At 40.1% G+C, this 13578-nt stretch overlaps 1 protein-coding gene and 1 non-coding gene across 2 annotated transcripts in view; both read left to right on the top strand.

Annotated features, from left to right (window-relative positions):
• parvaa (parvin, alpha a) overlaps nt 1-3886 on the top strand; it is a 31092-nt gene extending 27206 nt beyond the window's left edge. Inside the window, exons 12-13 of the mRNA XM_087844100.1 lie at nt 964-1036; nt 3062-3886. Of these exons, the coding sequence (XP_087700226.1) occupies nt 964-1036; nt 3062-3138 (150 nt within the window). The 3' untranslated portion in view covers nt 3139-3886. The remainder of the gene's footprint in view (nt 1-963; nt 1037-3061) is intronic.
• LOC148102292 (small nucleolar RNA SNORD36) lies at nt 2454-2527 on the top strand. Its single transcript, XR_015719382.1, has one exon. It is a non-coding gene; the product is annotated as a small nucleolar RNA SNORD36 (small nucleolar RNA).
• Nucleotides 3887-13578: the final 9692 nt, after the last annotated feature.

Genomic DNA, 13578 nt, shown 5'->3' with positions numbered 1-13578 from the left:
TGTGTTTGTGTGTGTGTGTGTTTAGGCCCCAGAGGCCTGTGGGCGATACACCAGGGGTGGGCTGTGAAAAGTAGCACGAGGCATCAAGAAAGCACTCCTGCTTCTGCTCAGTGGATCTCTACTCCAGGCTCTTCCTTTCTTTTTTCTATTAGATGGGCTAAGGTCACGCTTTTCACACAATAAGCCCTTGTTGGGCAAAGCTTTTAGTACTTCACAGCAGGGAGAGCATACACGACAGACACAATGTGCGGAGAATGGAAAACATCTTTCGACCATCTCTTCCCTGTGATTGGATTCCCATTTTTTGAGTCAGACTGGCTGAGAAGTCTTTCCTCACATCTGCTCGTCTAAATGCACTATATGTGAAAAATCTTAACGTCTTTAAACAGTTTACCTGGACACAAGTCCGGTCCTACCCACATTAATATCAGCTCAGCTTCCCGGCTTCATAATTATCAGTTTTCTGGAGGAATACTGGCATACATTGCTGGGTAAATGTACAAAGGCAGCGTAAAAATGCGCTGAAGGACTTTAAAGCCGCCATTAAAGATTCTTTTGTTTCCTTTGGGGCACCTAGAAGAGTAAATAAGAACAAAATCATAGTAAACAAACGGGGGAAAAAAATCCAAGCAGCTATTTGAAATATATCGTTATACTTTGTTACTCATTCACCTTTGATAGCGTGAAGAATGTGGCTTTCTGTGACTGTATCGCTTTCCCAGCATTAGGAGGGGTTTTTTGAGTGACACTGGTGTAATGTATCCACTGATAAATGAGGGAGCAGATTGTTTGTGCAGCTGCTGAAGGCTCGAGATCTTACAGAACAGAGCCGTGCTGTGTTTGCCGCGTCGGCCCACAGAGGATGTTCCCTTATCAACGAGGACCTGTGTGCAGTTTGTACGATTTGTGTTTCTGCGTGTATGCGACGCGTTTCCTTCAGCAGCCTCCTCACTCTGTCTGCAGGTTCACAATGTGTCCTTCTCCTTTGAGCTGATGCAGGATGGAGGTTTGGAGAGACCAAAGCCCCGGCCTGAGGGTAGGATGTTCATTCAACATATGTGCTTTTGAACCTTTGCTTCTTTATACACTGCTGTATGTGGTGACACACCAGGGTCCACTAGTTTTTGTTCACTTTTTAGCTGCAGGAATCGATCGTCTTTTATTAGCCAAGGATCAGATTGCTTATAATGACATACAAGCAGATAAAGATCCCTCCAGCTTAGAGTTGGGGTTACGAACCTTTGCCATGTCCCTTTGGCTTTGACCAAAATAAATAAATAAATATAAACATTGCTTTTGTTAGTTTTATTTTAATTATTTAAATTGTCTTTATAATTCTTTACATTCACTGAGTGTAAAATGTGTAAACAAGTACATCATATCCTAAACCTGCTGCTAAATTTTTAAATATTTTCTATAATATTTTATCATTTGTAAAACTACCAAACTGCTATTTTTAAATTTATTTTTCAAGTTGGCCACTTTTCATTCGTTTGCACAAACCCATGACTCAAAATATCATTCACAGCTCTAAGGACACTCTAAGGCTACGTTCACACTGCAGGCGAAAGCGCATCAAATCCGATTTTTTTGACCCTATGCGACCCATATCCGATCATGGTGTGACAGTGTGAACAGCACAAATCCGATATTTTCAAATCCGATCTGGGTCACTTTCGTATGTGGTACTGAATCCGATACATGTCCGATGTTTCAGAAAGCGACTGCTGTGTGAACGGTCACGTCACATTAAATCCGTCTTTTACGTCACTGACACAAGACAGACGCCAATTATCAGCGCTGGAGAAGACATCGCGAACGCTTCCTGGCCATCCGGTGAAACTGTTGTGAAGACAACGTTGGAGAAACGTGAACATTTTATTTGTACTGTATAATCTGCAGATTCTGACAGAAATATGCAACTATCCTTTGAAGCACCGCTCCTCTAAAACAGCAATAAGGATCATTATTAGGTTATTTACATTATTATGTAAATAACAAAATAACTTAAAGCAAAAATTGGGAAACATGAAGTCCAAAGTCTTTATATTAAGGGCCATCAGTCAAACAATATTGTTTGCTCTGGGTCTAAACAGTGCGCGTTGTGTGTGAGCGTTCACACTAGAGCGTGTTTGCTGTCGCATTTTATCTGTAGCGTGAACGAGCAGACAAATAAATCGGATTTGATCAAAAAATCGGAATTGAGCATTAAGACCTGCAGTGTGAACGTAGCCTAAGTAGCTCCAAACATGCTAATTTTCCCTCCACTTGACATTTGTTATGCTTTTTTGTTTTGAATGACAACTGTTTATAAAAAAGTATAAACAGTTGTCATTCATTTTTAGGTCCTATCATTTGTTTAGTACAACAAAAACACAGAATTATCATGATGAGAATACAAAGTAAAGTACCCAAAAAAATCATAAAAGCAGAAAAAGATGGTGATGGCAAGAAGGTAATAATGTTAAGACTTTTTTTTGAGATTAAACGTCTCGAGCTTAACTTGATCTTTTTGTCACTGAGCTTAAACCCAACGTGCGCGTATGATACTTGTTTGAAATGTGGTTGTGTGGCAGGTGAGTCGCTAAAACACAGCCAAGTTAGTTCCAGCATCCCTCATAAAGGATTGTATGTGGCTCGTCTATAATCGCATATGAATCACAATAACTGAACTTTCAGACCAGAATGATGAAAATCATCATCCTGTCATCCAGGTATCTGTTGCATGTGCAAAGTACTGACTTATAAGTTTGTGGTGCCACAACATCTCCAACTGTGCCAGTGGCTTAAGCTCACTTAAACCATCATTCGTAGTGCTGCTTTTCCTTCTGATTACGCTGCTGCTGTGCAGAAAAAGGGACAGTCATACACCTCAACTGAAATCCAGCCACACTACTGCTGACTGCTTTTAAAAGGTTCCAAATCTATTTTTAAAAATGCAACTTAAAAGTATTTACTGACCTCGTCTGGATGCAGATCATCAACTTCTAGAGACGGTCAAGCTCTGAACCCTTGTTGAATATATGTATCCATGTGTAACTCTCCTTCCTTTGTCCTTCAGATATTGTGAACTGTGACCTCAAATCAACCCTGCGCGTCCTCTATAACCTCTTCTCCAGGTACAGAAACGTAGACTGAGCGCGACCCGCATCAGCAGGGAACACTATATAACATGGACCACGTTCTGAAGCTTAATACCTTTTTCCTTGTATTGCTATGAAAAACTATTTTTAACTCGGTGCATGCTTCACATTTTGCTTCTTGGATAGTAAATCAAACACAAGTCTGTCTTGTTTATTTTTGAAATTTCTGACTCTACAATATGAATTGAACATTGAGCTAAATAACAGCCGTTGTTGGTGTTTGATTACGACAGAGGGAATCCTGTGAGGCGGATTTGTACGTTTTTAATTCAGAAAATAAAATGTTTAATTGTATTTATTGTACATTTTGATACACTACTTGGTTTTCCAGTTTTTACTTTCGTTATTTCATTCATATTCCTTTTTATGAAATGTGGAAAGTGCCTTTATTTAAACATGCGACCACTGTCAGCTCTTAATACTGTGCTAACCAGCTACGCAGTGGTCTTAATGCTCCAGATTTCCTTCCAAAACATTTTGACCAAAGCTGTTTTGCTCAGCAGCTGCTCGCTTTACTGTATTTTATATTGTTAAATTTATCTTAGTATAAATTGCATATGCATTAATCACACTTTTTAAGTTTTCACATCTTTCTATAAGACCAGTTAAATTTGACTGAATATATTAAATATATGTTGTATTCTACTTTCAAGCCAATGTCACATCTGTGCAGACACGCTCTCTATAATGCATCTGTTTATGTTTTTAGTGCATTCAATTCAATAAATACTTCAATCCCTAAATGCAATGGCGTTTTTTTTATGTCCCTCAAAGGAGGCAAAGAGGAAAGCTTTTCCAACAAAACAAAAATTGGGGTCAGATTGGTTCCAATTTTGTCCGCACAGAAAGACAAGTGAACCTCCACAACAATTTTCTTTCCTCTAAATTGAGATGGACTGTTAGAAAAGCTGTGTAAAAGCTTTCTGAATTGCGGCTGACCCCAACATAGACTGAAACAGATAGGACAGTTACTGAATGGATGAAAAGGTTCATTTCTCCCTCACACATTCCACAATAGCCTTTAAAAAGAAAGGGAGGGGATGGGTGTGTGTATGCCGCGTATGCGTTGACGTTATTATTGATAATACTGAGGCGCTGCAGTATTCATCCTGTAGATGCAGACGTGTTGCTGGCGATCTCGGTTCACTATTCTGTGTTTATGTTGTGATCAGAAGTCCAAATACACTCATTTTGGTCACAAACGTCGCAGTAATTTGGGGCTTTTACTGATTTCTTTGAACTGTTCCTTTTACAGGGTGGAATTATTTACAGCTTACATATTTAATGACTTTAGAAAAGAGGAATTGTGTGCACAAGTTTGGATTCATCTAATCCACACAGGATCAAAGGTATACAAACACACAGCCCTACTAATACTGCTTGATAGCCGTCAGCAAGTTTGTGGGTGAATATTTAACCGCTGTTCTTGGCAGAATTGCTAGAGCAAATTTAAACTGGTTGGTTTCTGGGCACAGACGCTGCAGCATAGACGAGGTTGGGTCTGTGGGAAGTTCATTCTTTAAGGCTTAAAGTTAGCCTGTTTTATCCATTCCAACACCCTCTAATGTACTTGGGATCACTGGGAACACCCAATTGTAATGAATCTAACCCTTTTTTACTATTACATTCACTTTGTGCAGCATATCAGTACCACTGGTAGCAAAACAGCCCTATAGCAATGATGCTACCACTACCATGCTTGACACTTGGTACAGAGTTCTTAGGTTTTAAAGCCTCGCCTTTATTGCACCAAACGTAGCTCGTGTCTTTGTGGCGAAAAAGCTCAATCCTTTTCTCGTCTGACCACAAAACTTTTCAGCTGCAAATTTCAGCCGAATTTAAAGGTGTCAGTGCTGGAACACTGGTTGTGACCCATGGTGACGTTGCTTCAATTTCGACAGTGACATTTCCAGTTCATGGCAAGCTTGAGCCTTGGTGTTTCGTTCGTAATCCAAAATGCTGCAGCAAGAGTCCTGACAGGGACTAGAAAGAGAGAGCATATTTCTCCTGTTTTGGCTTCCCTTCATTGGCTTCCTGTTAAATCCAGAATTGAATTCAAAATTCAAAATCCTGCTCCTCACATACAAGGTCTTAAATAATCAGGCCCCATCTTATCTTAATGACCTTGTAGTACCATATTACCCTATTAGAGCACTTCACTCTCGCTCTGCAGGCCTACTTGTTGTTCCTAGAGTATTTAAAAGTAGAATGGGAGGGAGAGCCTTCAGTTTTCAGGCCCCTCTTCTGTGGAACCAGCTTCCAGTTTGGATTCAGGAGACAGAAACTATCTCTACTTTTAAGATTAGGCTTAAAACTTTCCTTTTTGCTAAAGCATATAGTTAGGGCTGGACCAGGTGACCCTGAATCCTCCCTTAGTTATGCTGCAATAGATGTAGGCTGCCGGGGGATTCCCATGATGCATTTCATGATGCATGAGTTTTTCCTTTCCAGTCACCTTTCTCACTCACTATGTATTAACAGACCTCTCTGCATTGAATCATATCTGTTATTAATCTCTGTCTCTCTTCCACAGCATGTCTTTTATCCTGTCTTCCTTCTCTCACCCCAACCGGTCGCAGCAGATGGCCCCGCCCCTCCCTGAGCCTGGTTCTGCCGGAGGTTTCTTCCTGTTAAAAGGGAGTTTTTCCTTCCCGCTGTCGCCAAAGTGCTTGCTCATAGGGGGTCATATGATTGTTGGGTTTTTCTCTGTATCATGAAGCGCCTTGAGGCGACTTTTGTTGTGATTTGGCGCTATATAAATAAAATTGAATTGAATTGAATTGAATTTGTTTATTGTTCCCGAACATCCTGACCAATTTCCTCTCCTCTGAGGGGGGAAATTTCTTTTATCAAGGTCTTCTTCCAGACTAGCAAAGTGGTGACACCTGAATAATGTGTACTCATGCACAACTGCTTGAACTGATGATCTTGGGGTCTGCAGTTGTTTAGAAATGGCTCCAGTAGCCAATTCTACACAACTGCTACTTCTATATACAGCTTCTATAATTCTTTTTAGACCTTTGCTGAGTTCCCTGGACTATCCCATTGTAAGTGTGTGCTGTATAACAAATCCTTTTTATAGTGACAACAGTTATAGTCAGTCATGATCACTAACGGGAAGTTAATAGGCCTTGGCCTTGTCAAGTTAAAAGCCAGCGCAGAACCTTCAGCATACTTATTAAAAGATTTAAGAGGTGTATTTATATATTTGAGCTTGTGTGTATGAGTGGGTTAGAGAAAGTTCAAACCTCTACATCCCAATCTTGTTCTTAAAGAAATCATTAGAAGCCCAAAATTACCATGACATTCCTGTCTATTATGAATACTGTATGTAGACTTTGGACCACAAACTGTATTTTGTGAGCTCCTGTGTGATTGTGTGTAGTCCCTAAAACATTGCACAAGTAATCCTTTTGCACACTGTTAGAGGGAGCCCTGTGCTGGCTCTGATTTAATCCTCAGCTGAGAGTTTGTAAGAAAAGGCTTCTGACACAGAGCCTGAGCAGCATGTTGTTGTTTTTGTTGTTTTATATGGAGCATAGTATTTCACCTTCAAAAAGCTTTTAAAACTGCATTTTGGTAATTGACGTGAAAAATAAGCTACAGACTCGTATAAAGTAATTGTGCGTCGAGCATGACGTGACGTTCGGCACAAGTAACATTACCCGCTGATGCTTTCCCTCTCAGATGCTCTCATGTTGTCTGCAACAGATCCTGAGGGATCTGAAAGCACGTTAGGATCATTTCCTCCCCGCTGCCTCGCCCAGGGAACAATTCAGCTGCTCTAGTTATTACCTAGTTACATTATTGTTATTGTATTATCGTTACGTTGTCGCTTTGTGCGGGGGGTCACATGGGGACAACGGACGCATTCCTTTGATTGAAGGCACCGCAGTAACGGAGAAATAGGGGAGTCCTTGAAATGAGACTGTTGGTTTAAAAAGTTTAATTTGTTACGAGAGTTGGAGCATGAATGTAATTGAACTGTGTTATTACACAGTTTGATCAGGAGGCTGCTCGCTAGCAAGCTTATTTAATCTCAGGCTATGGTTACACCGACTTGTGTTTTATTCTTTTTCTTTGTGTGTGTGTAGATTTCACTTTGCTTTTTGAGGTTGGATGAATTTACCCTGAATTATTTTCGATTTTTAATATCCAAAGAGACAAGTGAAGGAAAAAAAGGCATGTAATATATAATATGTATATTTTGCTGTCACACAGTAAGATCTGGAGCAAGGTGGCTCAGTGGTTGGCACTGTTTCCTCACACAAAGAGGGTTCTGGGTTCAAAACCAGGAGAGTCACCCCTGAAACTAGTAAGGTATATTGAGTTCAATTCAATTCAATTCAATTTTATTTATATAGCGCCAAATTACAACAAAAGTCGCCTCAAGTCGCTTCATAGATACAGAGAAAAACCCAACAATCATATGACCCCCTATGAGCAAGCACTTTGGCGACAGTGAGAAGGAAAAACTCCCTTTTAACAGGAAGAAACCTCCGGCAGAACCAGGCTCAGGGAGGGGCGGGGCCATCTGCTGCGGCCGGTTGGGGTGAGTGTGTCTTTCATAGCAGAGGTAATGTTTAGACCCGGGATGTCCAACTCCAGTCCTCAAGAGCTACTGTCCTGCAGCTTTTACATGCATCCTTGTACTGACACACCTGAATCTCTCAGTTTTATGTCCTGTTGTTTCTTCTCTTGGATTTCTTGATTTTTCCAGAGCTTCATCAAGCTTTCCTTGGAGCTCCTGGTTCTTTTTGTCCATGCCTTGGAGATTCCTTTGTTTCTCCTCAATAATACCTTCCTTTTCTTGAACCTGGTCAGACAATTTTTTTTAAATTCAACGCTCTTTCTCTCATTTTCTTGCATCAGGAACATAATCTTCTCTCTGCTCTCATTCTGCATTTCTTTCAAGCGTTTCTCCTCTAGTTCTACTTGTCCATCCCAAGGAAGAGACCTGAGGAAAGGGTCTTGTGGTTCATCCCAGGGAAGCGAGCTGGGGTTTCTCGCTGAGACATGTTGGAGTCTGGATACAGTGACCATGAAAAGGATCCAAATGTTTTAAAATGTTTCTCTGACAAACGTTTGAATGCTGCAAACATGAATTGCTGTAGTTCTGTAGTTCTTCTGTACCCACACCTTTCAGTCACAGTTTATTCGTTTTTCAGCTGTTAAGTTGTCATATTTTAGTAATACGTGAACATCTGTCATAGTTACGTTTTCGTATCATCAGTTTAAGTGTTTTTCTTCTGCATTGGCTGGAGTATAACGTGTAATGTTGATAATGCACAATGCAAGGTGCTGTACAGCGGCAGGATTCATATCGAAGCTTGTCATAAATCTTTTAAAACAGTTTTCTTATCAGTTTTTGACATTTTCCATGACATATTTTTGTCATCAAGTGAGGCACCACAATCCTCTGCAGCTGCCATTGACGTCTGACCTTTTTATGAACTGGGTCAAGACATGAGCCTATTTTGCTAGCGAGGATCAATAAAGTATCACATTATTATATTATGTGACATTAGATGAAAGGGTCAGCCATATAGCCCAGTGATGTTTTGCTGGCACTAAACATTACCGCTTAGCTAATGTTACGAAGCAGAGCAGGATTGCTTCATCAGTAATAAATGTATTGATGTTATATGTTCATGCCCTGACTTGGCTTCCCTTCTTATTTCCTCGAGACTCACATCCAGTCCTCTGGACGAATGTCGGCTGCAGCTGTCTGACAATATCACAGTGAAGAGGCAGAGAAACAGGAGATGATCAGAGATTATCAGATAACACTCCTATAGTACAGTATATCCCCTTATGTGTTTGTGTGTATATGCAGTCCCTGGTACTAGTGTGAAGTACTCTCGCAGAAAGAGCTCTTGGATATCATGATAAAGGCCAGCAGACAAAGGCTGCTTATTATACATGGGGAACTAACATGTAATGCAAGTAGGTCACTCTAAATTATCTATATTTCCAAAGAGTTATAAAACACAGAGTACCTATGAAGTACTGCAGCACTGGAGAGGTGGGATTGTACAACTAGGTCCATAAGTATTTGAATAATTATACTTTTTGGGGGGTAATTTTGCCTCTGTAAATTTTTAAATCTGGGTTTTAAATAATGCAATCAAGATGTGATTAAAGTGCAGACTTGCAGCTTTTATTTAGGGACTTTAACAAAATAACTGCATTAACTATTTATGCATTAAAGCCATTTTTATACACAGTCTCTCCTTTTCAGAGGGTCAAAAGTAATTGGACAGTGACCTGACTTGGCATTCGATGTGTTCCCTCATTATTTCATATCAAACGAAGCCACTAAAAGATTTGTACTTGATTTAAAACCTGTTCAGTGAAAATCTCATTATGAGCTCCAAGGAGATGTTAAGCAAGTAAATCAACACCCAACATCAGCTTATTATAAAGATAACAACACATTAAGAAATGGCCAAATCAAGAATCGGATACGTTTTTAAAAAGAAGACAAGTAAACTGAATAAAGTGGATTATGAGTGGATGATCGAAGAGTTATTTCCTTGAAAAACAACACAACATCTAACCAAGACAAGAACACTCTTGACGAGGTTGGCTAAAAGGACCTTGACAATAAAAATGACCAAACCAATGATTACAATTAAAAGCAGGAAGTTCCAATTTAGACTTTGTCAGAAAACATCTAAAAAAGAAAACCAGAAGAGAATTAATGGCTGCCAAGAGGACCAGGTCACTAATCTTATACACTCGAGTTGATAGCAACTGAACTTTTTTTTAGGTTCTTCAGAGCGTCTCACCTCCCATCAAAAAAGCTTCTTTCGTCTCTGGTGTGTGTGGACTGTGTGGAGTAGTATAGTTGATGTTAAGGAGAATCAAACAATGCCCCAGTCAATGATCTATGGCTTTTAGAAAATCACCATTAGGTCAGGGCAATTTTGTCACGTTCAGCATTTGGTTGTATTGGAAAGTGTTGTTTGCTAACTAGAATTATCATCCTATTTAATATCACTGATAATTTCCCCTCTCAAGCTTTTTACTCAAATACATTCACATCCAGCACCAAACAAAACAGATCAAACAACCAAACTATCAAACTTCTTCAGAAGAGGTCCCCAAACCAATGGATGACATCATAAAGTGTATAATATCTGTATTATGGCCTTCTTGATACATGTTACTGCAAGCTTCTCTTGGCTTGACTGGTCAGCATAGTTGATTTTTCCTGAAGAAGCCCCTCGACTGCTGCTTTCTGGACCCACTGTTGAGACTAGCTGGATTCATCCTCTCAGGACCAGGAATGTCTCTATAAAATTTAAAGGGAATGCTTCCAGTAGTTGTTGAGCTATTTCAGTTTGCTCTGAAGCAGTGGGCCGAGAGGCTAGTGTTGCCATGGAGCCGCACTAATAGCAAATTAAAAAAAGCCTAGATGCGTTATTAACATGCCACAGTACCCATGTTTCTAACAAAGTACTCCTACTAGCATATTTCGCTCCCTCAGTGCAAAGATAAGGTTGTCCAGGTTTCAGCAACAATGCAATATTGTGATGTTTAAACAAGCTATATATACACTGTATGACTGGGATAGCATATGATATGAGCGTGCTGGACAGTCTGCTATCTTAAAAGATTAAATCCTAAGTAAGATATGCTGTATCATAGTTAACCTTCTAGTATCTCGTGAATAATCAGGTGTTCATCCCTGGAACATCTCTCCTGCAGCTGTAACCCACCAGGACAGGAAAGTACAGGCTGGTTTCTATTTGAAATGTTGTCCCTGACCACTTATCATGCACATAATGACACAAAAGGTAAACTGATTAGATCAGCAGAAGAGCAAAGGCGCTTGGGACCTCCTCTGACTCGTTCATTCATCCTCTGTCCCTCTCCGAGCAGCCTGATCAATGCCGATCATGGAAATTGAGCCCCGTAAACCTCGATCCTGTAACTGCTATCTTTCATGTCTGCATGGCTCTCGCTATCCACGCATCAAATAAATGTCAAAAATTCAAAAGGAGGCTGCTCCGCACCCCCCTTTGTATAAAAAGGAGCGTTTAAAAACACAAAAGGAGAGGAGGCTCGGTCTACCTGAATCCCAATGTTCCACTGGCACAATCCATCTGCCATTTTCTCTTTTTTACTGCAGGACACTCTGTTGAGGGTTCATTGTGAATTTATTGTGCTCAAGTAAAAAAAAAGTGGAGCCTGGCCAGCTTCCCATAAGGAAGAGTCACCTTGGCCCTCAGAAAGTAGATCCGATTAAAACCGAGCCCTGCGGAGAAAACGGAAAGCTTCACCTCGTGTCATACAGACTTCCTGCTGAAACAGCCTTTTTCACGTGTTTTATGCAAACCTGTAAAAATCATATAGAATTTTATATTTATGAGCTTATATTCATGAATGTGAAATCACAAACTTTATAACCGATACCTTTTATTAAAGGTAAGATTTGGAGCTGTAGGCAGTGTTAGGTAGCGTCGACTGGTATGCACCGTCTATTCAGATTATAGAGAATACGTTACTAAAATGATGCCACGCAGGTTAATTAATATATTATTACACTTTGATTGGATTATTAAAATAAAATAATCCTCCTTCCACCTGGTGGGGGGACTGGAGTCTACGGGAGCTGTGATAGGGCGACAGGCCTACAAGCTATCGCAGGGCTAACACATAGAAAAACCAATGGCCGCTTTAGAATTACCAGTTAACCCAATCCCATGTGTGGATGCAGCCAGAGTACCCAGTAAGAGAGAACAGACTGGATTCAAACTCAGCACCTTCTGAAGAGTCTTTTCTCAGGACGCTGCTCTGTGATACACTGGCAACCTGTTTAGTGCGTACCCCACCTCGCAGCTCATGACAGCTAACATGGGCTCCAGCCAGTGCAAGAAAATGTATGTAAGTACACCTCAGTGATTCAGTAGCTTGTATAACCACCTTTGGCAGCGATGAATTAGGCTGTTTTCTGCAGTTTTCAGCTGTCGGTCTCTCATACTGCTATGGAGGAATTTTGGCTCGCTGTTCTTCACAACGTCACTTCAGTTCATTGAGCTCACAGCATCACAGCTCTCCTAAGATCCCTCCACAGCATTTCAGTCGTTCAGTTTGAGGGCTGGACTTTGACTGGGTCATTGAAGACCCTTGACTGTTAATGTAGATTTGCAACTGTGCTTGGGACCATTGTTCTGTGGCATGAGCCAATTTTGGCCTCACATTTGACTCTTAAACGCTTTTGGTATAAAGATGAGTTCATGGTGACTCAATGACTGCAAGGTGCCCAAACATCTGATTTCATCTGTACAAAGGACATTGTTCTAGAAGTCTTTTGTTTTGTTCAGATGGAAACCTAAGCTGTGCTTTTTGCATTTTGCAGCAGGACTTAATGAGTAAACCCCTTTATTCTCCTTTGTGAAGCTAATGTGGACCATAATTTATTAAATGATCATCATGTTGAAATCAATAATCAAAATAGTAATCAATCAATAATCACTAAACTAGTGATTTAGCCCATAAACTCATCAGAAAAGTGTTTATTGACGTCTCAGAACAAAGTGAGATGTAGGGTCGTTTTGTACAGTTCAACTTTTATTGTTAAACCACAAGAGTCTCCGTCTGCATACTAAAAGAAGCATTTAGATTGAGATTCAATTCAATTTTATTTATATAGCGCCAAATCCCAACAACAGTCGCCTGAAGGCGCTTTATATTGTAAGGTAGACCCTACAATAATACATACAGAGAAAAAACCCAACAATCATATGACCTATGAGCAAGCACTTTGGCGACAGTGGGAAGGAAAAACTCCCTTTTAACAGGAAGAAACCTCCAGCAGAACCAGGCTCAGGGAGGGGCGGCTGAAGGAAACGAAAGGAAAATGAAGGATATCAGCATGTTGTGGGTGGCATGCAGTGCATGTACAGTTTTTCTTGGAGTCATTTGGTTTGATTAGTTGTGCTAAAAACACAAAAATGTGTTTTATTTGCGTTGGTTTAAGATGTTTAAGAAGTTTAATATTTCTGAAGTTTCATAAATGACAGAACAATGTGAGCACCTGTTTTCATATTATACATTGTTATACAGCTATTAATATAAAACGATTGAAAGGTGCAGTTTACAATTTTAATGTAAACCAAATGAAAAATGTGTGATCAACACAACACATTCACTACACGGACTAAAGAAGCGTAGCGACTTTTATAAATATTAAACAAAAAACTTTTTAAAAATTCAAAGTGTAAACAGCAGGCTTATAGGATTGCATTATCTATATGCTTCGGATCTATACGTGGACTGAGAACAGCTCTGATAGGCAATGGGCAGGACCAGCTAATCATTTTCCAAGGCCCTCATTTGATTATTACCGCTGGCTTGATTAGGCTGATTTTCCTTGTTGAGTAAAATAGTGTCACTAAGGTAAAACAGGTTTGCGCTCATTGTGTCC

This window comes from Neolamprologus brichardi, chromosome 7 (genome assembly GCF_056152115.1).
Source record: "Neolamprologus brichardi isolate AB-2024 chromosome 7, ASM5615211v1, whole genome shotgun sequence".
Taxonomy (NCBI): Eukaryota; Metazoa; Chordata; class Actinopteri; order Cichliformes; family Cichlidae; genus Neolamprologus; species Neolamprologus brichardi.
The sequence above is the reverse complement of the archived record's forward strand: the minus strand, read 5'-3'. Positions and strand labels throughout refer to the sequence as shown.